This window comes from Photinus pyralis, unplaced genomic scaffold (genome assembly GCF_008802855.1).
Source record: "Photinus pyralis isolate 1611_PpyrPB1 unplaced genomic scaffold, Ppyr1.3 Ppyr1.4_LG8, whole genome shotgun sequence".
Lineage (NCBI taxonomy): Eukaryota > Metazoa > Arthropoda > Insecta > Coleoptera > Lampyridae > Photinus > Photinus pyralis.
Window position 1 is genome coordinate 17,647,006 of NW_022170819.1, and position 24,411 is coordinate 17,671,416.

Sequence of the window (24,411 nt, forward strand, 5' to 3'; positions counted from 1 at the left end):
ATTTTGTTAAGCATCAAAATACGCAACCTTGCCAAATTTAAACTACCTACCTATCTCTTATAGTTTCCGAGATCCCTATGGTGGCCCACGAATTTGATACATCGAAAATTTGGGACCATAATGGAACGTAGGTACAGTCTCTTGTAAAAGTAATGTCCCTCGGATACCTACCACTGTAGCATAGGCAACCAACATCCCAGCCGCCTAGTCCAAGTTGGATTTGCGGGTTGCGAGGTAGCTATCTAATGCGGTTCATTTTCAGCAGATATTCCCATTTAGCCAAACTAAATACTAGTTAGTAGAATAAAAGTGAATGCCATCGATTTATTAGCTCAAAGGATCTGCGCTGCATATCCTTGGCTTGGTGCAGTAAACATTTTTACATTTCTTACAATTGGTTTGGTGCGTTTTAAATTTGCAAATAGTTTAGCTAGAGACTATTAGGACAAAATAATGGCCTTTCACTTTTTAATTTTTTGAGTAGGTTTTCTTCTAACGAAATAAAGGTGATATTCTTGTGCTTTAATGACATTGAAATTCCAGTGTCATTAATAATTACTTGCGAGTAGGTCTCCTCATGGAATGCGATTAATTGCCCTACAAGTGCACTGTGCAACAATACCTTTCTTTTGCAACTAGCATCAGAAATTAAATGATATGCATTTGTGATACTTGGTCGTGGTTGATTTAATATCGAATTTAGTTTAGGAGAGCTTTTACGTTGCATATTTTTGAGTAGGTAGGCCTCGAGGTAGGCATATTATAAGGATATTTAGTCCAGGTTATAGGTATAATATTTTTTGACAAAAAAATTAGTTACCAGTTAAACCGGCTTTTTCATGCAGGTGAAATGATTAGAAATTAGGGAAAAATAATTAAAACAGCTGAATTTTTCCGCGGGTGTCATCCCGGGGTTTGAAAGAAGTGGGAGGTGGTAGTTACAAAAGGAACGGCATTGTCGCGCTTCCAGTGCAGATAATCGCATTCCATTAGGAGGCCCGAGTAATTAATAATGAGACATCAATTTCAATGTCAGTATAAAACGACAAAATCATCACATTTATTTTGTTAGAAGAAAATCTACTCGAAAAAATTAAAAGTAAAAGGTCATTATTTTAGCTAAAGTATTTCCAAATTTAAAACGCACCAAACCAATTGAAAGAAATGTAAAAATTTCTATTGTATTAAACCAAGGATAGATTAAAGCAGCGCAGATCTTTTGAGCTAATAAATGCCATTCATTTTCATTCTACTAACTTATTTTTAGTTTGGCAAAGTGGGAATACCTGCTGAAAACGAACCGCATTAGATACCTACCTACCTCCCACACCCGCAAATCCAACTTGGACTAGTGGGCTGGGATGTTGGTTGCCTATGCTACAGTGGTAGGTATCCGAGGGACATTACTTTTACAAGAGACTGTACCTTAAACGTACAATTTGTGCTGTTGTTTCCTATAGCAAGACGCTCATAAAGTCATAAAGGAAGTTCAAAGCTAGTAAACTACATCAGACACATGCACATTTTTATGAAATTATTAACTTCAATTTTGACAAATAAACTGGTTACCTAGTGATGTACACCCAATGTACACCATACCACTTCGATCATTTCGATTTATTCTGCTCGTTAATTTCTTAGTGCATATTTATATTGGTTGCATAATTTTAATTTCGATCGCGCCAAAAATGTTATAAGCACGTCGAACGTTAAGGGTTACCGTTCTCAGACAATAATTGGAGTCGTCGCTTCGCTCCTCCTCCAAACAATTGTCTTCGAACGGTAAAAATCCCTTACCGTTCTCCATACTTAATATACTATTATAACGTAAATAATTAAAATTGATCTTTGGATCTACTAGTGGAAGATCTATTATAATATAATCTAGATCTAGATACAAGATCATCTTCTAAAAAGGGTCTAGATCCAGATCTAAGATATATGTGATTATCATGGAAACCTTGGCCTCGACCTAGGCATGTTTTTAAACACACAATACAAATACATTATTACTGATTGAATCGCTACCATCTTTAAAACTGAATCGTCACCTTCAATAACCAGCACAGCAACAATCAATCGAATTAATTTAGAAAGTATGCGATTTGATAGACAAAATCACAAAAACCATAGTTTATGCCCGAAATACCTACATCTCGACCTACATACAAGCAAAATGGAAAATAATAAAAAAGTTAGTAAATGCTCATAGGAATACCAAAGACTACCACCAGAAAACCAGCGATTACCACTGACTATCATAGGAATACCACAGATTACCATTGACTACCACGGGAATACCAGAGAATACCACGGGAATACCAGTGACTACCAGTCATGTGTACGAAAGATTACCACACCGACTAACCCCTCGCACTTTACCTACATAAAAACGCCGGTTTGGATAGCGAACTAATTATTTTTGTCAAAAAATATATACCTATCCTGGAGCCAGGGCCGGACCGGGTGGGTAAGGGCCCCGGGCGCTCCATGACTAAAAGGCCCCCAAACTCATGGACCCCCCCTCCGAAAAAGAAGACAAGGGATTTGCAGTTTTTTTAATTGTATTTCAAACAACTCGCTGAACAGTATTGAACATTAAATTAAAGGGGCCCCGCGACGGAGTCGTTCCACGTGGGCCCCGTCCAGGGTCCCCGCTAGTGCGGGGCCCCGGTCACTCGGGCGGCCTAGCGGCCTGGGCCAGTCCGGCCCTGCCTGGAGCACTGGACTGAAAGAATGGACTTGGAAATAATAAATAAACAAAATTCAACCAATAAAAAGGCAGTATGCAAAGTAGTTGTAACAATGTTTCATAAGCGGAAACTACAAATAATTATACAGGTACAAGATATTAGCGGATCAGGATCCTAGGAAGATGAAGAAGAACCTGCAATAAAAGGAAAAATGGCGAATAAATTCCGAATTAATTCAAAAACTGAGTATTCCAACCCTGTTTTAAATTGACTTGTTAAAAATGTAAAGGTAAGGTACCCAACAGTAACCCCGGACCACCCACTTCATAGTTTCCCGGTAACATTTTGACTTTGTCTCATAAGCCTGACAATACCCGAACCCATTCAATCTTCTTTTCTTTTGTAAAGTCACGTTTGATGGTACAAAATGATGGACAGCTCCCATAAAATTTTATTGCAGCGGAAGCCGACAAAATTTAGCAAATTCTTTTAGTTTCGCAGAACTCACAGATTGACTTTATGACCATTCTGGCAGTTGTGGTACATTTGTTGATTCTAATCCTAGCAACCCAAAATTCAGCCCGAAACGTGATCAATAGCCGCACACGTGTTTTCTTTAAATTAATTTAATCGATAGCATACAGGGTGTTCCGCACTGGCAAGAACCTTTGTTCGGTAATAATGCTCGTTAAAGTTAATTACGTAACTGCGTGCAACTACATATTTAAACGTAGACTTCATTCTGATAAAAATCCCGAAAGGCCGTGCCGCGTCTTGGGAATAGAGTGCGGCTTTTAATTTGCATTTTTTATTGGGAGGTCATACGATACGCACCGGTTCGCTCAGTGTTTAATCAACATAAGTGGATATTAAAGTGTACAAAGATATCGAGATAAGTGGTTAATTAACTAATTAAAGGACGCGAACGTCTGTGATTAACGTGAGGCGACGGCGACCGTTTCCTACTCATACATATCATAACGATCCTAAATTAGCATTAAACCAACTATAAATCGCCAATTTATTACCATTTAAATAAGGAGTTCGCGTCACGTTCGTAGTATTTTACGAGCAAGTTTTCTAAACTCCGGGATAACATCTAAATGACTTGAGAAAAACGAGTAAGTCGAGTCGTGAAAGACGGCCGGAATTGGAAAACAACGGGGAATCATAAAAAAGAAAGAAGCGCGTAATGGGTGATCAGTCACAGGTTGACAACTGGCGGGTAATTACCATAGCAGGCCGTACGGCGAACTAAAAGGAAGACGAGGAGAAATAATGCACATCCATCACGAACGCGATACGTCTCTGCCAGGCACCGCTACGACGACTTTAACCACCGACTAGAAAATAACGTGTCACGTGCACACCTATTTATACTGAAACAAAAAGAAAAGAATCTATTTCGTGAGAGGTACGCGAACAAAAGTGATCCATTTTATTGTAAACCGCACTCGAATAGTTCAACTTCTTGATGCAATACGAAACCGATCATAGTCATACTATTAACAAAGAAGTTCGTTTCAGTAACGGTAACCGATAGTGCCATAGGTATCGATTAATTCCGTTTGCCTGAATCTAATTGCAAGAGAGATCCATTTCAAAAACCGTCTTTATATTTCAGTTCAGCATTCAAGATCGAGTCACAGACCTGACAACTTTTAGAACACCCTGTATGCATTATGTAATAGTGTAACGGGGAACTGTTCCGAAGACTACTGTGCTTTTTGACGCTTTTTTGCACGTTTATTTGTAAAAAGTTAACTTATAATCTCACTTTGGTCGGCTGGCCGGCTGTCAGCAAATGCGGTGCCGTAGAAGAACGTTTGTAGAAAGACGAGGAGTGTCATGTACCTACGGAGGCCGTGTAATTAACAACATTAGAGACAGGGTTACATGATCTGTGGCGACATCCGGGCGCCATCCCCGAGCGTGTTATACTAAAGTGGTGATTTTCCAGTTTTTTCCTATCTACTTCTACAGCTTTGGTCCACAACTGGCCTGCCACATAAAAATGCGTTGAAATCGTTTCGATCTCACACGTGGACTTTGACAATTTTTTATTTTATTTGTCCCGAAATGAAAGCTTATCGACTGAAGTTCGACAATCTAATCCTGAGAATATGAGACAATTAAAATATTTTACGGCGCTAAAATTGTTGTAGTAAAACATGAAAATTTAAACAACATACTCAAAATTGAAGGAACAAGCACTTGAATAAGATAAAAATTACAAGCACTTATGTACGTGTATAAGATAGTGAAACACGAAACGCCAAAGTGGATAAGAAATATCAGCGGAAATGTGGGTGGTAAGAAGACACTCGAATTCGGAGCTAATGGATCTTCCATTTCTATAGGCTTTAGGATAGCAAAAAAAAAAATAGACGAGGGAGAAGTTGCCAAAGACGTCAAAGTGATCTGCTGAAAATCTGGAGATTAAAAATAATACGTAGATTCAAGTCGAGTACTGTATCAGTGATTATGCCCTTCGAGGCTGTGGATTTTGGTGTGCACTGGACGAAATTGCTGACTAAAATATATGAGCGTATGTCAGTGGTTATTTCTTTTAATCCACACCGTATAATCAAGGTTTAAAGGTTTGAATTTGCCACAACATGGCGGACGGGCTCAACTGTCGTCACTGTCTTTGTATAGAGTCATTGTTGTTTCCGTTACAATGACTTTATAATTCAAACGGCTGTAACTTTTGAACTAGTAGCCCAATCTTGGAACTGTTTGAAATTATGGATTCTACAGGCCACATTCTATAAGAAAGACTGTGGCGATAATAGGAGCTCAGCCGCCATGTTGCATCTAAAATTTAAATTAGAAGTAGGCAACACACAATACACGTGTGACATGTGTTGCGTGTACTACAATACCACTTTTATCATTAACTTTACAGACGCTATTGGCGCCACTATCTCTCTATAAAGTCACTGTAACGAAAATTACAGTGAATCAACACGAGAAACCTCACCAGGCCCGGACATCGGAAGGATTGACAGATTTAGAGCTCTTTCTTGATTCTGTTCTTGGTGAAGCAATCAAGCAGCACCCAAAGGGGTAGGCAACCCGCACTGAAAAGTCTCAGGTTATACCTCTGAGTTCCATAAAAACTTTATATGAGTTAATTACTCGCCTTTGTGGCTATTTATGTGCCCTAACGAGGAATCCAGGGACAAATGAGTATGGCGTCACGTTCGAACTTTAAGAGGAATGGTCGAAGAGCATATGTACCAATTTTCATAGCTTTACTCAAAAGTGCGAACTTTATCTCAGTTTAGGACCTAAGCGACTATTGCTAGTGAAATCCAACTGAAAACAAGATACGAAGAATCGTACATGATTTTCAGGAGGAGGATTTTTTGCCATTCAGGTCGCATTCGAAAACCAGACTTTTAATCCGGCTCATATTCATTATCACTGATCCTTGAACTCGTAGAAATCGATTGGCGAAGGTTAGGCATTGCTGTCTCTTTTCGTTCTCGAGTTAGACGAGGAGCAGACAGACAAACGGACAAAACCATCACCTAAGGCGAATTTTTTCCTTCAAAAAATTCTCCTAAAAAGTTTCAGCCTTAAAGAGAGTAACTTTAGCGCCTTTTTCGTGAATTCATCAGTACTTCCCGACAGGTCCTGTAACGAACTATTTATGTGCACAAAGGAAAATAAGTTATAGCATAAATTTAATGTTCTTATAAACAAGAAGCATTACATAGGTTGCGCATGCGCAAACGTGATGTTTAAAACATGCGAGATGCTTGCCTTTACTAGTACAACCCTTGGTTAAAATTTCAAACAAATATCTACATAAATAAAAAAGTTGGTTTGCGCATGCGCACATAATTTTTTACAATATGAGATATGCTTGTCTTTATTAGAATAATCATCTGGGGTAAAGATTGATCGTTGTTGTGGAGCTATCGAATGCAAATAGAACGATCTAAATATCTTCAAAACTGTGAGAGTAATTAAAGTCTCGGAGGCACAGGAAAAGGGGCCATAATAGCTTCCAACATGAGTTCAAAATGCGCTAAAAAGGCTGTGTGTCACCCTTCATTTACTATTTAGAGCCCTTTTGTCTTCTGGCAATATTGTCACGTTACATTTCATGATGTGTGGATGTGGATATACTGCAGGTACGTTGTCGACAAGCTCACTCGGCAACTTCAATACAAAAAGTGTATTATTTCATTAAATTTTGTTATAAGCCCCCTTATCGGGGTGACTCACACTCATCGATTTGACTGCGCATCCACCTTACAGTCCGATCTTCAGATTTCTATTACGCTGTCTATCATAAGCCATCGACGAGACCAGTGCATATTAAAAGCATCGTATTTCGATTTTGCCAGCTGCCCATTGTAGCAGAATTTCTCTTTAAAATGGTATGTGCATTATTAATATTTTATGCCCCATTAGAGTTTTGCCTTTGTTCGGATATGATATGTTTTGACAGGATTATTTAAGGGTAATTGATCCCCCGTGGTATTATATTAATTTTTTACCTGCACTTCGGGGTCTATACGTATTTCTTAATTTTTTAAACGACTTATAATAACCGAATCTTTTTTGTTATCGAGGGGTGAAGCGGGACTTCGATCAATACACGACAACCCCGGTCCACCCGGAACAAAGCTCGTTCGATCGGGACCGACATTTGCAATCACAAAGAAAGGAGTTTAATTTTGGTTTTTTGTTGCAGGGACACATTCATGATGACGAAGCTTAAGGAATTGAGTACCGCCCGTGATAATTATACATCGAAGGGAGTTCCGCACAACTCCAGGCTTACCTAATATGACTGAACGGGATAAGGACCGAAGCAAGGTGCAATACTCCTATGAAGGGTACTTCGATGAAAACTCACCGCGTCCCCCCGTGCCGGGGGAGGAGAGAAACCCTCCAATGGAATGGTCTCGACATAAAGTTCCATCGCCCACACCTCGAAAGTGTTACTGTTCAAATGGTACCACCCTTCACCGATTCCTCATATTTCTAAATTGCTCACTTTCAGACCCGTACGCGACCAGTAGCTACGACATCGACAGCTGCAAAACTCGCCATGACAAATACGAGGCCCGCACCCCCTGCGATAATCCTTCTCCATCGGCATGTTTGCGATGGTCCCACTCCTTACACGCGCTTCTAGAGGACCCCGACGGCATAGAACTATTCAGGCGATATTTACAGTCCGAAGGGCGCCCGCACGCCGACGCGCTCGACTTTTGGTTCGCCTGTAACGGACTACGAAAACAAAAGGAACCCGAACGAGTACAGCAGCTCGTCAAGGCAATTTATAGGTACACCTCGCCACCACACGAAAAGCGCGCCTAACAAATTTCTCTTCCAGGCGCTTCTTTCTTAAATCTGCTCTTCCGATAAAAGACGAATTGCGGCGGGAGGTCGGACGGTGTGTTAAATCTTCATCGAATTTCGATCCTCCGGTCGCGTTATTCGACGAAGCTCAAAAGCAAGTGGAGGCTCTCATCAGTGAGACTACTTATCCTAACTTCCTTAAAAGCGAAATGTACCTGTCATATATTCGAGTGAGTGTAGAGATTGCATTTTACAGATGTCGCCGTATTACACACTCATTCTTGCAGACTGCCCAATATCCGGCTGTCTGTAGCGGCGAATTTAGTAGTGACTCGAGTTCTTCCAGTAGTGCAGTTAGTGCTAGAGAGTTGCAGAATTTTGCGGCAGGCGTTGGTCTTCCGACATTGCATGAGGATATGGAGTATGTTAGTACTTCTGCTCCGCTTAGTCACACACCAGGTAGGCAATATGACACTAGCTGATCGCAAGTACTTCTAAACACAGTGCACACAGTACATAGACCAGGTATTCTATTCATAAGGGGAGCCTGACCAGGCAACTCATAGGCCGCTCCTCTCAATAAAGGATAGGACCCTGTTTGGCCTAAGTTGCTTTACCCTCCCCGGCTCCAGGCACAGAATACGGCCTTCTCAGAATAGAAACAGCAATGTTACAAATTTGTATTGTATTTTGGCGAACTCTGGTGGGTGTACTGTGAACTCGGAGTAGCGCCATCTGGTGACCAGCTTCTAAAGCCATGAAGTAATTGCCCCAATTCGATCTAAATCGTAAATATCGATAAAGAATACACAGTTATTAAATTGCAAGCGTATTTAGATACAATCACATTAAATTATTTAGCACAGAGAACTTAAATTACACATTTACAGATTAAGGCTTTTCTGTAGTCAATTAGTATTTCAGAGTTAATGCAATTGGTTAGACCACCAACAATACACACTGCTACATGATCTCCTTGAGTGAAACCAACGATGTATCTATCCTTCTCAGTTTTGCATATTCTCTTCATTTATTGTTAAACACAATGGACCATGTATAATGATCAAGGACTAATTATGTAAACAAGTTTATCGAAAAGCTGTACAATATTTGACTGGAGATGCAAAAATACCTATTTTGTACTCATTGAATGGAAAGATGTTACCAAGCATCCTCGATGCACGGGAAAACGACTTTCCCGCATCGCGGTGTTTTTTAGTTTCCGCTGGAGAGAAGGGGTTATGCGCGTTCTTCGGTTGGTAGTACTTATTGAAGTCAACGAACGTCATGTCATGGTTAACTGTCATCTGCTGTTAAAATCAATTAAACCGTTGGTTGAGGGTATTTAGTGCGATTAATCGGAAACAGACGTACACTAAGTTTTACGTAAATATATAAACAAGAACTTATAACACAATCAAATTATTTTTCAGAATTGGAACTCAAGAAAAAGTAAAATTTATTGTTAAAACGTCTTAAAATGTGACCAGTGATATTCTGCAACTATTCGCATATGCAGTTTAAGAAAGCACATATTAACACAAAGCTTCCAAGGATTTTAAATGTAACGAGTGTATTTACGCAACTCAAGATAAATCAAATTTGAGAACACATTTGTTCACACATGTCTTCTGGGAATATTAAATACGATCAGTACACTTACGCGACCAATAAGAGCACTCTTTTCAAAGCATATTTGTTAACATTGAAGACTTCCAAGGATATTCAGTGCAAACGATGCAATGCCGTGACCAGTAGTAGCACTCATTGCAATGGCAAAATATGTATTAACCAAAGATGTGGAAGTTTTAAATGTGACCAGTGCAATTAAAAGTGGGTAGTTACAAAATTATGTTACCAACCAAACATATGATTGTGTTACCAACTCATGATTTAAAAAAAACTAATTTACAAAACTTTATTAATTTTGACCTTTTTTTTACGCAATTCGTTACAAAAAATATTGTACCTAACTCTTTCGGAAAGAATTTTCCCGCATTCGCACTAAATGCAGCAGTCCCTACGGTCGTGCTGCAAACAAAGTGCTCATGCGGGAAAATTAACTTACCGAACTTGTTAGGTAAATAACTAATTTCTGTTACCGTTGAATAAATTACTTATTCAATGCATTTACTGCATTTTTCTATAATGACACCTTCTGTAAATTACCTGGTTTTCAGGTAATTAATGGACTAGATTAGCATTGTTTGTTATAACATTTTTTAATTACCCCTTTATTTTTTGTGATTTGTTCTAACCATTTTTACTGATTTATAGATTTTTATAGTTATTAGGTACATGTGCATGAATGAATTCACTTAGGTATGGTAGATCCTAAAAAAACCGGCACTTCGAACACCTAAAATAAATCTTTCTTTACTTATATACAAGGGTGAACAACAAAAATTGTATGTTTTTCATAAAAATGGTAGCTAACATTTAAAATTCTGTTACAATGATTAAAAGTATAACATTTATACTGATTCTAAATAAATCCTTATCTTTTCAAAAATTAATAACAATTGTACATTTAGCGTATTACTTATTTATATCTATGCACGACCCATGGAGAATTTTTCCGAACATCTTTTGTGCCGTAAGATGACTTGGCAGCCAAAAAACCTCAAAATTTTTGGCATTTTTTTAGTTTTTCGCTTAAAACTCGAAAACGGTCCATATTTTATGAATAACACTTCTTTAGTAAATTAAAGAAAACAAAATTATGGGTCGATCAAAAAAAACAAACAAAATCGGTCCAATAGAAAAATTTTTACAAGCGATCAAAAAACGCCCATTTTTTCGAATGAATTTCAAAAATTGGTCCAATTTTAAATTGTTGGTACTTTTTGCACTCTCTGATTGATGTTCTACAATCTTTAGGGGGGGGGGGGGGTAGTGGATTATATCCTTCCTTTAGGAGCCACAGCGCATTAAAAAAAGGTTAACTTTAGAAAAGTTCGAAAGATGGGCGTTTTTTGATCGCTTGTAAAAATTTTTCTATTGGACCGATTTTGTTTGTTTTTTTTTATCAGCGCAGAATTTTGTTTTCTTTACTTTACTAAAGAAGTGTTATTCATAAAATATGGACCGTTTTCGAGTTTTAAGCGAAAAACTGAAAAAATTCCGAACGTTTTGAGGTTTTTTGGCTGCCAAAAGTTGTGCCAGTAAAAAATTGGTGTGCACTCTTCAAATACATGTTATTCGGACCCAAATGGACCATTTAAAACGTTAAAATCGTATACATCACATTTTGCAGGAATCGGCCCTTCTGACTGCTCCGCATACTGGACTATCTGAGGAAACTGATAATTTTACGTGGGAAATATACACAAACGTGTAATTTAGTCATATTTGATTTGATCTAACTAAACAAAGTGCTACGCTTCTGGTAGTTTGATAGCATTGTTATAAAACAGAGTTCATAATGATATAACATGTGAAGTAACTAGTATTGTACGTACCCCCCGCCCCGTCAAAGGGAAATATTATTACAGCTTCATTATAGGTTTTTTTTTATTTCTTGAAGCTTCTTGATGGGATGCAAAAGGTTTTAGAAATAAAAAATTATTTCCAATGTACCTATAATAGGGTATACATTTTTCGTCTTGGGAATATGTGTCATTATGATTTACAAATCAACAGCATTCAAATAAATAAATAATAAATAGTAATTTATCTAATCCATATCATTAGGAACGGCTAACAATGTGTAGGGTAATGCCAGGTAGTTTCTTTTGTTTTCCCTTTCAAGTAATGAGTTGTCGCCTCAGGCGTTATACGTGCAATTTAAGTTGCCTATCCTTACGTTAGCGTTTTGATTTTTTTCTGAAGATCGCGAAACATATTTTTTAAAATATATGCCTTATCATAATAGATGGAAATAATATCTTTAAGTACCGCCGTAGGAAATACTGCCGAATTTCCAAATTGGTGCTGTACGTTTTTCTACCCTCATTACATCGGCCGTTATCTACAAAAAAAAACGATTTTTCTATTCATCGATCTTCCTAAAAAACTAAGACCGATATTTCAATTTTTTTAAGTACCGCCGTTCTTTTCATCATTACAAAGAATATCCACTATCGAAAATTTGTTAGACTTCAACTACAAAAGCAGCATTTCATAAGAAAGTTTAGCTATTTTTCCAATATGGCGGATTGACTACAGAGGAGCCTTAAATATAAAACTCAGGAGTGAGTAGGATGTTAACACTTTGGAAAAAGATCCTTATGTAACGATTTGTCATAAGAAATATTTGGTTTTTAACTAAAACGAATTACACCATCTATATATATAAATATAAAACTCAAGTGTACACCCTTTTGCGCCTATACAGTTGGTAATAATTCTGCGCCAATTTGTATCTATCCATGCCTTGCATAAATAGGAAAGAAATATCAGTGCACATACTTCTTTTATATAGAAAGGCTGGTGAACGGGGAGGAATGCCTGCGTTCTAAGCATTAACTCCTTCGTGCGCCCTCCCATCCTAGCTGTCCCTTGGATGTATCATAAGTAACCCATCTTAGGGATTCACCAAGGTTCTTATACCTTGTCGCCTTTTACTAAATCATTTTTTTTAGGTACAGGCTGCTTAAGTACCGGGTATCACACACCAAATGTAGGAGGACCCGTCCGATTAACAAAAGACGTGCTGCTGGCGACGCAAAGGCGCCGAGCGCTCGATTCGCGACCGAAACCGGAAACGTTTGCGGGGTAAGTATTTTTCATACATGAACCGTAACGATAAGTGCATGCGCATTCGTTTTTGTTTAATTTTTTTTTATTGCGTGTGTGTATGACGTGTAGCATGTTCTTATACCGTGGAGTCGGGGCCCATGCCGTTTACAACTCGTACAATCCGGTATCGAGGCAGGATAGTGAATTACAGTCGTTAAGCAGTCATTCGGATGCACGTACGGAGTCAGACAATATGTCTCTTACAGACAATTCTATGTAAGTATCCGTTTTAGTTTATCAAAATTGTACATGTCTATACAGAATTAAAACATTCTATTGAAAGATCAATTAATAGCAATTTTAAGTATTGCACAAACTTTACAATTCACATTCAAAGTTGTTGTCTTAACATCCTGTATATAGTAGGATTTTCCTTAGTTTGCATGTAATCGATACTGGTGTGAAACCATCCGCATCGCTAACGGGTTTCTTACATTGCCTTGCTTTTTTAGAACTTTCTAGAGGTTTGCCCGATTTAGAAATTTGTGAAATAGAAGTCACTGTTCTCAGGATCATATTGAATGCATTTATATCTTTCTTGTTCAAAATAACGAATATGATTAGAAATAAGTTGCTTACATTTTCTTGATAAACCCGATGGTATTTTTGGCGCAGAATATCACAGTGGGACTTTTTTTGTTTGTTCCCCAAAAACAGAGTTGATGATGTGCAAGCTAAAGGTAGGTACACACCTACAGGTTCGCCTGTCAAATCCACCTGTCGCAGGTAATCTCGTCAGGTCCACCTGTCAAAAAGCGGACTTGACAGGTGAACCTGTAGGTGTGTACCTGGCTTAAGGAAAATCCTACTTTTGTTTGATTTTAGTTTATTTTCATTGATTCACTTGTGCATGGCATGTTGTGATACTGTTGTTTTTTGTATGGTTAAACAAATTTCGCTTTAATAGTTTGTAATCTGTTAACGTTCTAATCAAATTCGTCTCTCTTTGGGATGGATTATTTTTCCTTTCCACACTTCGCCCTCATAAACCAGGTAAAGACTGAAGATGGCGAATATGATTTGCACTTGACCAATGTGTGTGCGTGTTGTTTTTGATCACACTTGAGATTTTGAGCCCTTGGCTAATTAATAAACTAGAACAGTGGCAGATTAGAGGGAACAAGTTATATGATCCCAGTCTAAAAATTGATGTATTAATAATATGAAAATTAACAATGTAGGCCAATCTTCGCCCATCTGTTTACCGAGTGAAATACATTTTTTAACAATCTTAATATGAAAACAAACACATTGCAAATGGGTTGCCTAAAAAATTAAGTCAAGACTACCCTTAATTGAAATTAATTACATTAATTTTAATTAAGGGTAGGCTTCACTTAATTTTTTTAGGCAACCCATTTGCAATGTATTTGTTTGCATATTAAGATTGATAAAAACTCAGTAATTATGGTTGACCTTAAGTCGAATCTTGTACTATTGCTTTTTTCTGTAAATTTTTGACTTTTGACATGTGTCATTAATAATTAATCAATTAATGTAATCTATCAAAGAGTGATATTTCATTAATTTGTACGCCTGATATTGTATTCAATTTCTAGTGACGGTAAATCGCTGCCTCGTGCGTCACGAAGGCAATCTTCCATGCTGACGAAGCAAGTGCAGGAGCAAGCGGCTCTCAATAAGGAAACCAACATGCATCAGACTGTCATACCGCGTACTCAAAGAATGGACACGCGCCAGTATCACGCCACCGATCCGTTGACGTTCGGTCCGATTCTGATTGAGAAGTTGGAAAAAGTGCGGCGCGAGCAGGAATCTCAAGAGCTTCTCAGCAAGAAGCTAATGGAAGGCGATAGTTCCTTAGAGGATAAGACGCGCGTAATTCAATCCAACGAAATCGCGAACGCCATAAGGGAGAAGTTGCAGTTGGACGACGATAACGATCAAGATATTTTAGACCAGCATGTGTCGCGCGTATTTTCCGATTTAACGCCTTCGAGATCTCCAGGATTTGTTAGTCCGAGACCTTACTCGCCGACGAGAAATAGGTGGGCTCAGGAGCAGTACGCGCGAACGAGGCGTAAGGATAAGGACGTATTCTCGACGTTTAGCGGCGATTCCGGTAACGTTCACGATTTTCCGGAATCGTTCGATCATAAGATCGGCATGGTTAAGTCGAAGAGCATGACGGATTACGGGGAAGATAAGTTCATTCGTGGTTCCAGTAGGAGGTCGTCTTCTAAGAAGACAATTAATGATCTGACCGATAGCGGTGTGTCCGTGGTTTCGGATACGCCACCCGTTAAGGAAAATCGGGTGCTGGCGTGGGTTATTGAGTCTGATAGATCGGGCAGAGGAACCGGCTATACGCATAGTGAAATGTCTGGAAAACACAGCAGGTATGAACCTTTTGTTTTGGATCTGTGGGAAACTCATGCGAATTTTAGACACAGAAAGGCTTATAGTGGATCCCGCTCGAGTTCAATGGAACGTAACAGCGTTGCCAACAGCTTGGTTCCAGCCCAACCGTTCGTTGCCGACCCCAGTATGCCCCCACTTCCGTTACCAAATACTGCCATTCAGTTGGAAGAAGCGCGACGCCGTCTTGAAGATGACGTACGCACAACTCGGTTCAGGCAAAAGTACGAATCTCGCAACTGGTACCTTTTTTTTAAATCATTATATTTTAGGTCGTCAAATAAATACTTCCCAGAAGTTACGCAAAGCAGCCAGTCGACGTTACGCAAATCGACGCGTACTAAAAGTTTACCGACGGCGGCGTTAACGCAAGAAGAATACACGACCGTCGTTTTTTCGTTTTGCGATGAACAGTTTCCATACCGCACCAAAATACCTGGTCATCAGATTAGTTTAAATAAGTTTAAAGAATATTTACCAAAAAAAGGAAATTACAGGTTTGTACTACCGCTTATCGACCCGCCTTTAGCAGCCCCCACCACCATTGGCTAGAATTTCTATGCTGCCATTGGGTATATTTGAATTTGCCACTGAACTTGAGCCACCGCGCGCTGTAGTGTGTCAGCTTAACGCAGGCCGCCTGTACTCTATTACGGAATAGTGTTTAAACTCGGTAATAAAAGTTATTACCCTTACCACAGATCTACACATATACAGATTGCTAACCTTATGCATTTTTTGGGAAACAAATTTAGGTATACTTAAAAGCGCCCTCTATTGCGGAGCAGTATAAACATGTACCGTTTAAAACTAATATGACGCTTTTGGATTTATGCATTAGATGTCGCTGCAAAAAATTGAAGCGGTAAATTAGGAACCTGTCAAGACTTTTAAAGCCGCAAATAGTTTGCGCCAACTTCAAAAAACCTTCACGATTCCTTAAGAACCTGCCCTATGTTACCTCCTATCATATCATATCACTGTAATAATATGAATATTAAGGAATTCGAATTGTGCAAACTTTAGCGCTTTAATTTTGTTTCAACGACATCTAACGCATAAATCCATAAGCGTCACATTACAGTTTTAAACGTTACATGTTTATACTGCTCCACAATAGAGGGCGCTTTTAAGTATACCTAAATTTGTTTCCCAAAAAATGCATAAGGTTAGCAATCTGTGTATGTGTAGATCTGTGCCCTTACTAATTAATCTCTTATCTACGACCGGAGATAAACTTTTGCAAATCCCACGCAATTATTTGCAAATCTTTAAATCTAGTCTTGTAATACAAAACAAATTTGGCCTCGAATTCAACTAATATGATGATATTGTCAATTTTTTCAATGGTAGAGTTCACTTGACGTTTTACTTAACTTTCACTTAACATCCTCCTTGGCTGAAACTCCGCGCACTTCAAAATAAAGACCCAAAAAATTAATAAATATATATTTGACGTGTTCAAAAAAATTCGTTTTCTACCCTTCGTGCGCTCCTCCACCATGCAAACCAGCAGATTAACATACCTCCAATATCAGAGACACGTGGGGCCTATGCACTATCAATATCTGATGTGCTGGAGTATTTTCATGTGACTTATTTTTAGTACATTATTAAAAAAAAGTGTAGACGCAATTCTGCTTAACATCTTATCTGTTAACAGCGATAAAACAGGTGCGTTACTTAATTTTCGCCTGATAAGATTCCTTATCGCAAACGACCAGATGAGTCTTACTTCTAATGCCTTGTTTAAATTCAATAAAATTTAAACCAAAAAATCTACAAAAGAATACAATAAAATTTAAACCAAAATTACGCATCATTACAAACTTGAAACATTTAAACCCAACAATGGACTAAAGGGTAATGAAAATTAAAAAATCTGACTACTTCTCTAAATTTGAATATTTTGAAAGCATCATTTGTCACCCAAAAATTTAAATATTCTTTGTTGTAGGTATTTCTTTAAGACGGAGTGCGAGGAATTAGGAAACCAAGTAATACAGGAGGAGGTGAGCAACGATACGGATATTGTTCCTTTGTACGAAGGAAAAATAATGGCGCAAGTAAAGCCTGTCGACTGAGTTTTACATTTATTTTATTTTTATACAAAAGAAATGCCTAATTTATACGAATCTTCTAGTTTTTATAAGACTAATGGAAAAAATAAATGTATTTGCGAAGTTTATTTATTTCTGTTACATTGTTAAGCGTAATCGTCAAAATGTGTATGTTAACTTTTAACGGTGAGCTGAGAGAGAAAAACAGGGGGTCGGCTAGAGGTGTGCCGCTTTCGGTTACACTTGTATGTGTAATATTTCTAGATGTTTTTGTAGTTTCCTTGGGAGGCTTTCGTGAACGGAACTGTAATTCTGTAGAACGTCTAAAGAATTACAGTGACATTCACCAACCTAAGGTTTTGTGTCTTAAAACATTAAACTGCCAAATTCAGAAGCAATACAAAGGGCAGTGGCGTAACAAAAGTAATCGAATACAGCAGGTGCATATATATAGTGCCTTTACATGTCTTCTGCAGTAATTAATTTCTTTGTGTGTTTCCTCAATTTTTACCAAAATACATCACGTTTTATTACAGCTAGCGGCGGCCATATTCGTTTATAATCCGATTTTCAGAGAAAGAGTAGCTGTAGTTCGTCATATACCTCATTTTTGCGTGTAAAAATAATTCGTCCCATGTTCAAGTTAGTTCTAAGGACTGTATTACTTAAACTGTACATTTTCTTTTAATTTATTAAGCGTTGGAACTGATGTTTTATTTAGACACGGCGGCGAGTGAAACTTTGCATATTTCCTCAAAACGTAATTTATTAAAGCGACGAAATACGCAATCGTTTTCGCTCCCCCCACCCTCTCTAATTTTAATTTGTAGTCAATAGTTTTAAATGTGAATTTTGTAGATAGAAAAAATATTTATAGTTGTTTTTAAATACTTATTTTTTTATAAAGTATTTTTTCACAAAACATATTCTACAGTATTTTAGTGTAAACATAGTTGCAATATTTGTTGAAAATACATCTTAAGTGCCATATGTTTATTATTACAATGTTAGCAATCCTTCTTTTCCATTTATTTCAAGTTAAATTACCTCTGTCTATTATGAAAGTTTGTATGAAATAAATCTCTTATTTGTACATGAACAATAATATAAAAATACACTTTTTTATTGTGCCTTTTATTTGCATGGATTTAATATTCTTAACTAAAAGGATAATTTGGCTGACCATACCAGCAGGGAGCATTCATTATTGGGCCTTGTAATGGCGAATCATTGATTAAGCCTGTTTGACTGAAGCAATAAAAATTGTAAGTTGCAAGAGAAATTGCGACGTGCATGCGCAGTTCATACCCAGATGTTAAATGGCTGTAAGAGGGTAATAATATCTTTCATAACGCTTCGATGTCAAAGGCGGAAATCATTCAGGGGTTGGAAGGAGCGAGAGTCTGCCTAACTGATTAAATTTTGGTCATTTGGACTTTCCGTCCGTTCGTCTGTTTTGTTGCTCGTTTATATTGGTTTGAAGCAGTTTATTTTGCATTTTACAACTGCTGGTAGGGTAGGTATAAGTACCTGTACCTACTTAACTTAACATTCTTGTAAAGTTAGTTAAATTTAAAAGCGCATATAATCACGATTCGTTCGAGACCAAATAATCGCGACCCGCAGGACCGGGCCCAGAGGCGCGCGCCTATTGGCCTCGTACTAGTTCAAAATTTACAGCCCTTTGAATTTCCTTTCGAAATTGGTTTCTAGTCCATAACTTTTGATTGAGAAGTCCGATCGAAAAAGTACGAATTGATTTGGATTCTACGCACCAAAATTAATAAGAAAAAGTGTTCCCGAGAAATTTTGGTGCAATCGATTTTTGGTAAAAAAGGAAGGTGCCTTTTTTTGAACCCCGAAAAAAAATTGTCTCAGATCGACCCGGAAAAAAAATTTTCTTATAGAATGTGGCCTGTAGAATCCATAATTTCAAACAGTTCCGAGATTGGGCTACTAGTTCAAAAGTTACAGCCCTTTGAATTTTCTTTCGAAATTGGTTTCTAGTCTATAACTTTTGATTGAGAAGTCTGATCGAAAAAGTACGAATTGTTTTGGATTCTACGCACCAAAATTAATAAGAAAAAGTGTTTTCTCGAGAAACTTTGGTGCAGTCGATTTTTGGTAAAAAAGGAAGGTTATACACTGCCTTTTTTTGAACCCCGAAAAAAAATTGTCTCAGATCGACCCGGAAAAATCCGGAATCCATAATTTCAAACAGTTCCAAGATTGGGCTACTAGTTCAAAAGTTACAGCCCTTTGAATTTTCTTTCGAAATTGGTTTCTAGTCCACAACTTTTGATTGAGAAGTCTGATCGAAAAAGTACGAATTGTTATGGATTCTACGCACCAAAATTAATAAGAAAAAGTGTTTTCTCGAGAATCTTTGGTGCAGTCGATTTTTGGTAAAAAAGGAAGGTTATACACTGCCTTTTTTTGAGCCCCGAAAAAAAATTGTCTCAGATCGACCCGGAAAAAAAATTTCTTATAGAATGTGGCCTGTAGAATCCATAATTTCAAACAGTTCCAAGATTGGGCTACTAGTTCAAAAGTTACAGCCCTTTGAATTTTCTTTCGAAATTGGTTTCTATTCTATAACTTTTGATTGAGAAGTCTGATCGAAAAAGTACGAATTGTTTTGGATTCTACGCTGGACTTGTACCATTTCTGTTATGAAAGGCACCCTAATTGGATGCTGTATAATATGTTTTGAAGCGCCTTATAAGCGATTTTATAGGTACTACAAAACATTTAAAGTTATGTGCTTTGAATAATCCATAAAGTGGTCTTAGAAATTCGCAAATTTATTCGTCGTGATTCTGAAACGCCGAAACAATGTAATACAGCAATGGAATTTCCGATTTACGTGGAACATCGATTATTCCCAATTTGGCAGCAACTTTTTCTTTAGGCTGCTTGTCCTTATCCGCGCCAGATTCTACAAGAACGCGTTTTTTTGGTTGATTTTGATTAAGAACCACTTACCAACGCTCAAAAAATTTTCCGAATAAACGTATCCGTTCCACAGAAGGTATTCTCTCAGTAATTCGTTAATTATCTTAGTTTCTTCAGGTATTTCTCCGAAATCCTCTTTGGTAGGTTGACGTGTGTGAAGTATTGACATAACGGATGAACACAGTTGCGCTTTAAACCTTCCTAAACGTCCATCTTTTTCCAAAGATTCTTTCACTGCTAAATATACGAGTATTAATTGATATAATTATATTGTCCACGTTCACTACCTTTGAATAATTGTTCTTCTGTAGGGTTGCTCATTCTAAATTGCACACTTTAGTTTGTTTACAGTATGATGGTTGCTAGGTAACGTAGGTATAGTGCAGGGATGGATGCACTTCCTGTTAATTCCGGCAGCTGCTAATTATGTTAGATATTTTATCATTTCCGCTTGCATAGAATTCTTCATTCTTTGAAAGTGAAAAAGATCTACAAATGCCTTAGAGCAGGCAAAGGTCATTCTGGTATCCAGCATGTTTCACAGTGTCCATAGTAACCACAGGACAAACAAACGTGACTGACATCAAACATGAGTGATCCTATGGAAGATCATTTATTCAAAGGTTCGATTACATTTACAATCTAAATTACTAATCATCATTTTTCCATTAGAGGTCAAGAGAAATTTGGAAGTCGATGGACGTTTACAAAAATTTACGGCGGAACTTCGTTCGACCCTCATCTCGATTCTTAACGGCCGCCCCCCTCGAGATCAAAATTATAACGAGATTCCCAAGGAAACTAGACTAATCAACGATTTAATACGCGAGTACCTTATCTGGAACGGCTACATTTACACAGAAGAGTTTTTAGTCGCTGGTAATTATTTATAGTAAGTTTCCTATGTGATTGTGCAAACGATGGCATTTGTAGAATCTGGTGCGGAGAAAGAAAAACCATCTAGAGAGGATCTTACCGAAAAATTGGGAATAGCTGACGATTATTCCACAACAAAGATACCGCTGTTGTATTATATTGTATGTGCATTTGAAATGCAAGAGCAAAGTACCTAACCAATGTGACAAACGAGATATATACAATTGTATTTTAAATAAATATTAACTGTTATTACAACTCGGTAATTGCCTGTAGGTATAGGTAACGGGGGGAAGATATCAGGGAAATGATGAAAAACTATAATTTCATAGTGCAGTTGGTCATGGTGTCACTATGGTTTGACTTTAAGACATGAAGCCAGCATTGCTAGGATTTTTCTTGGATTGGGGGGTCATAGAAATATTTTGATAAAATTGAAAAATGCGCTAAAAAATCAGTAGACCTGTATGGTCTAAGCAGTAGACACTTAAAAGCGCTAGAAAAACATCAATCACGTTACCTTCAATTTCACTTTTTTCTCTGTTTTTGTTTAATAATTTTTTTGAAAGAAGCAGAAAATTTCTCGCTTAGAATTTCCAAAATGCTCGTGTTTTTCTGTGGCGTGCCAGCTTTACTGCTCGTAACCTTCGTGAACTTCCTTTGCATGATGGGCGTCTTCTTGGTGTAATAAAAGGTGAGATGCGTACGTCGACTGCTACAGAAATTTATCTTGAGCTTTTTCAGCGATACCATGTCCAAGTCAAGGGTGACGGCTGGGAAATCTAAACCTGGCCCGTCAAGGCCTTTGGCGAAGAAATTTCAAATACCGGCGCTAAGTATTCCGATCAAGGAGCCCCCTTTAGGTAGATTGCATATTGTAGAAATTATTTCGAAATAAACTTCCGTTGTGTATGGTGAATTATTTGTAGACCCTGCGCTTGAGCGGTTAAAGAAAAAGACTGTTCGACGCAACGCGCCAGCAGGTGAAGATATAAAAAAGATTAGGGAAATTATCAAGGGATTAAATAGGGAGGTGGTCACTGTGCAAGAGTTTGTTGCACTGGTATCGCCACATACTGGGGATAATGGTAAATTATCACCACGATTTCGGTAATGCAATTCGTGTATTCAGGTAATGTTCTGCGATCAGTCATGGTGGAGGACTTGGCGAATTTTCGGAAGCTAGCAAAGCAGGTGTATGACACCATGACCCAAGATGTTAGTGATGTATTGGCCAACGAGCAAATCAGAGTGACAGATTATTTTAATGAGCGGTATACGTTGAACATGGACAAAATGATGAGAGGCATTGATGAAATTTTTCGTTACTCTCCAAATTTTGATTTTGATACTTATTACACGGATCCCGATTATTTGAATAGAATATTTCCGTTGCCTAAAGAAGAATTTAGTACAGTCGACCCGGAGGAACTCGCGATGCAAAAACGTCAGGAAGTGTACCACCGATTGCAGTGGATGCGATCGGAAGGTGCGCGCTTAAATGAGGAGAACACTCAGCTGCAAGCGCGACTAAAGCAATTAAAAAGACAACAAAAACAGGAACTAATGAAGTCGTACAAACGGGAAGAAGAAGCCGAACAACAACGGAATCAGTTGGAGGCAACCGAAGCACAACTGCAAAATCGGTAGGTTTACTTTTGCTTTGCTATATCGTCAGTAAAAATTCGTCGTAGACTTGAGGATCTCAACGAGTCTGTGGAAAGGGGTATAATACAAGGTGAAGAGGAACTTCGTTTGGCACAAGACGTAAAACTCTCATTGCCTCCGAAACAACAGGCACGGGGTGGCAGAATACCACCGAAACAGAAGCCCCGAAGACCGCCTTGGAATGTTCGCACAGCAAAATCTATTGAAGATCAGGGAATGCAAGAGGCTGCAGAAAGTGCAGCGAGCACCGTATCAACTACGTCAGTTTTGTCTAAAACAGGCGCGGTGAAAAAGGTGGCTAGACCTAGGATCGTCAAAAAGAAGCCTCCACCCAAAACTAAAACGAAGAGAGATCTTTCGCCCTTCCATTACTCACCGCCACGAACACCACCTGATCAAGCGGCTAGACCAAGTTCACCCTTTCATTATTCTCCGCCAAAGTCGCCTCCAGGCGCCAGAGCGGTAAGTAATTCTCCTCACTTTATACCTGATGAAATAATAGTAATCTGTAGATGTCCCCTGAAGAGCGAATACCCAGTCGCACAGTGCGCTATGAGAACACCACGACAGTGGTCGAGCAGCTTCCCCCTGAACAAGCCGCAGGAAGGATATCTGGTAGAAGAAACCTCGCGCCTAGAGACACATGGAGAGGATTTCAATAAAACAAAGACTGTCATTAAAAATATTGCGTGTAATAAAAATTTAAAATCATCTAAGGTTTTGCTCTGCTAACAACGGCCAAATAACAGAACGCTCCGCAACGTGGTATAGGCTGGGCGGCCAGAAAGGCTCCCCCGTCTGGCGAATGCTGATATAACATTGGTTTCTGCTTTCCAAATGCCGAATCAATCCATGCACCTTCATCACCGGCAGCTTCAGCTCCACCCGGCTGTTAAAACAAATTAACCCCTTCGCACTTCAAAGGGAGTCATTACCAAAAGGTGCGCCAATGCCGGTAACGGTCCTTGCGGCGGATTTTCAGTGAACGGCGGGCGTAGTTCTCCATTTTGCACGTTCAAAACCAGATAATACATAAAATCGTTTCTTAATCTCATTTCGGCCAAGGTGCGATTGCATGTCGCCAACTTTCTCATCCATCGAACTACTTTTTCTCGATCTGAAAAGAGGTCCGTCGAATTCAATAGGAGGTGCAAAAGGTACACTACCGTTTACTGCGGTCAGGTTTCCCATCATTGTCTTTGTAAGGAACATATTGTAGTTGCAGTCATAATTTAGATCTTCGGCGACGTCCGCCATTGTGAATGGAAAAATTTGGAAAAGAACTAAAATTTACTGGAAAAACTCGGGCGATATGTCAATGACGATAGTTGAACAAAATTGAATGCCAACTGTGATATTTTTCATTCGTGTATGACAAAATCAACATATTTTCGTGTAAATTATTGACTGGCCATCGAGTACTCCTGGATTTTATTTAATGTTAAAGGGGAGGAACAAGTTTTATGGTGTGTTATTTGAAAAACGCTAAGTTTTAGTAAGTAATGTAATAGAAGTTCCTCCCGTTAATCGGAGAATGTTTGAGAATTATAATGACATTCCTATAAAGGTATATGCTTTTTTGATTTCTGGGTTTCAATCAAGACTATTGCAGAAGGGGTTGTTTCCGTCTTCCTGTGGGGTTGAACGTATAGTGCTTGCTACCAGAATAGACGACTGAAATGTAGCCGAATCGAAAGGTTTCAAGAAAATTGAGC

At 38.3% G+C, this 24,411-nt stretch overlaps 5 protein-coding genes across 8 annotated transcripts; 3 read left to right on the plus strand and 2 right to left on the minus strand.

Moving 5' to 3' along the window:
* The first annotated feature begins 7,064 nt into the window (after positions 1-7,064).
* LOC116178289 (axin) lies at positions 7,065-18,185 on the plus strand. Of its 3 annotated transcripts, XM_031497747.1 has the most exons (10): positions 7,065-7,087; positions 7,405-7,668; positions 7,717-8,002; positions 8,053-8,248; positions 8,306-8,477; positions 12,602-12,734; positions 12,828-12,974; positions 14,318-15,361; positions 15,410-15,634; positions 17,095-18,185. In XM_031497747.1, the coding sequence occupies exons 2-10, from the start codon at positions 7,500-7,502 to the stop codon at positions 17,219-17,221; spliced, it is 2,499 nt and encodes an 832-aa protein (XP_031353607.1). In that variant the 5' UTR covers positions 7,065-7,087; positions 7,405-7,499; the 3' UTR covers positions 17,222-18,185. The 3 variants fall into 3 exon arrangements, with proteins under 3 accessions (XP_031353607.1, XP_031353608.1, XP_031353609.1); XM_031497748.1 differs by lacking the exon at positions 7,065-7,087 and having other exon boundaries at positions 14,318-15,118; positions 15,167-15,634; XM_031497749.1 differs by lacking the exons at positions 7,065-7,087; positions 12,828-12,974 and having other exon boundaries at positions 14,318-15,118; positions 15,167-15,634.
* Positions 18,186-19,983: 1,798 nt separating this feature from the next.
* LOC116179240 (lisH domain-containing protein FOPNL-like) lies at positions 19,984-20,564 on the minus strand. Of its 2 annotated transcripts, none has more exons than XM_031498981.1 (3): positions 20,440-20,564; positions 20,183-20,389; positions 19,984-20,135 (listed from the first exon to the last, which is right to left on the minus strand). In XM_031498981.1, the coding sequence occupies exons 1-3, from the start codon at positions 20,471-20,473 to the stop codon at positions 20,002-20,004; spliced, it is 375 nt and encodes a 124-aa protein (XP_031354841.1). In that variant the 5' UTR covers positions 20,474-20,564; the 3' UTR covers positions 19,984-20,001. The 2 variants fall into 2 exon arrangements, with proteins under 2 accessions (XP_031354841.1, XP_031354842.1); XM_031498982.1 differs by having other exon boundaries at positions 20,183-20,386; positions 20,440-20,559.
* Positions 20,565-20,644: 80 nt separating this feature from the next.
* LOC116179239 (lisH domain-containing protein FOPNL-like) lies at positions 20,645-21,286 on the plus strand. Its single transcript, XM_031498980.1, has 3 exons — positions 20,645-20,775; positions 20,825-21,031; positions 21,086-21,286. The coding sequence occupies exons 1-3, from the start codon at positions 20,742-20,744 to the stop codon at positions 21,223-21,225; spliced, it is 381 nt and encodes a 126-aa protein (XP_031354840.1). The 5' UTR covers positions 20,645-20,741; the 3' UTR covers positions 21,226-21,286.
* A 231-nt stretch (positions 21,287-21,517) lies between these two features.
* Positions 21,518-23,407, plus strand: LOC116178788. The gene is made up of 6 exons (XM_031498402.1): positions 21,518-21,722; positions 21,773-21,891; positions 21,958-22,116; positions 22,161-22,674; positions 22,723-23,158; positions 23,209-23,407. The coding sequence occupies exons 2-6, from the start codon at positions 21,780-21,782 to the stop codon at positions 23,356-23,358; spliced, it is 1,371 nt and encodes a 456-aa protein (XP_031354262.1). The 5' UTR covers positions 21,518-21,722; positions 21,773-21,779; the 3' UTR covers positions 23,359-23,407.
* On the minus strand, positions 23,368-24,029 carry LOC116178789. Its single transcript, XM_031498403.1, has 3 exons — positions 23,863-24,029; positions 23,632-23,813; positions 23,368-23,585 (listed from the first exon to the last, which is right to left on the minus strand). The coding sequence occupies exons 1-3, from the start codon at positions 23,951-23,953 to the stop codon at positions 23,409-23,411; spliced, it is 450 nt and encodes a 149-aa protein (XP_031354263.1). The 5' UTR covers positions 23,954-24,029; the 3' UTR covers positions 23,368-23,408.
* Between the last annotated feature and the right edge of the window lie 382 nt (positions 24,030-24,411).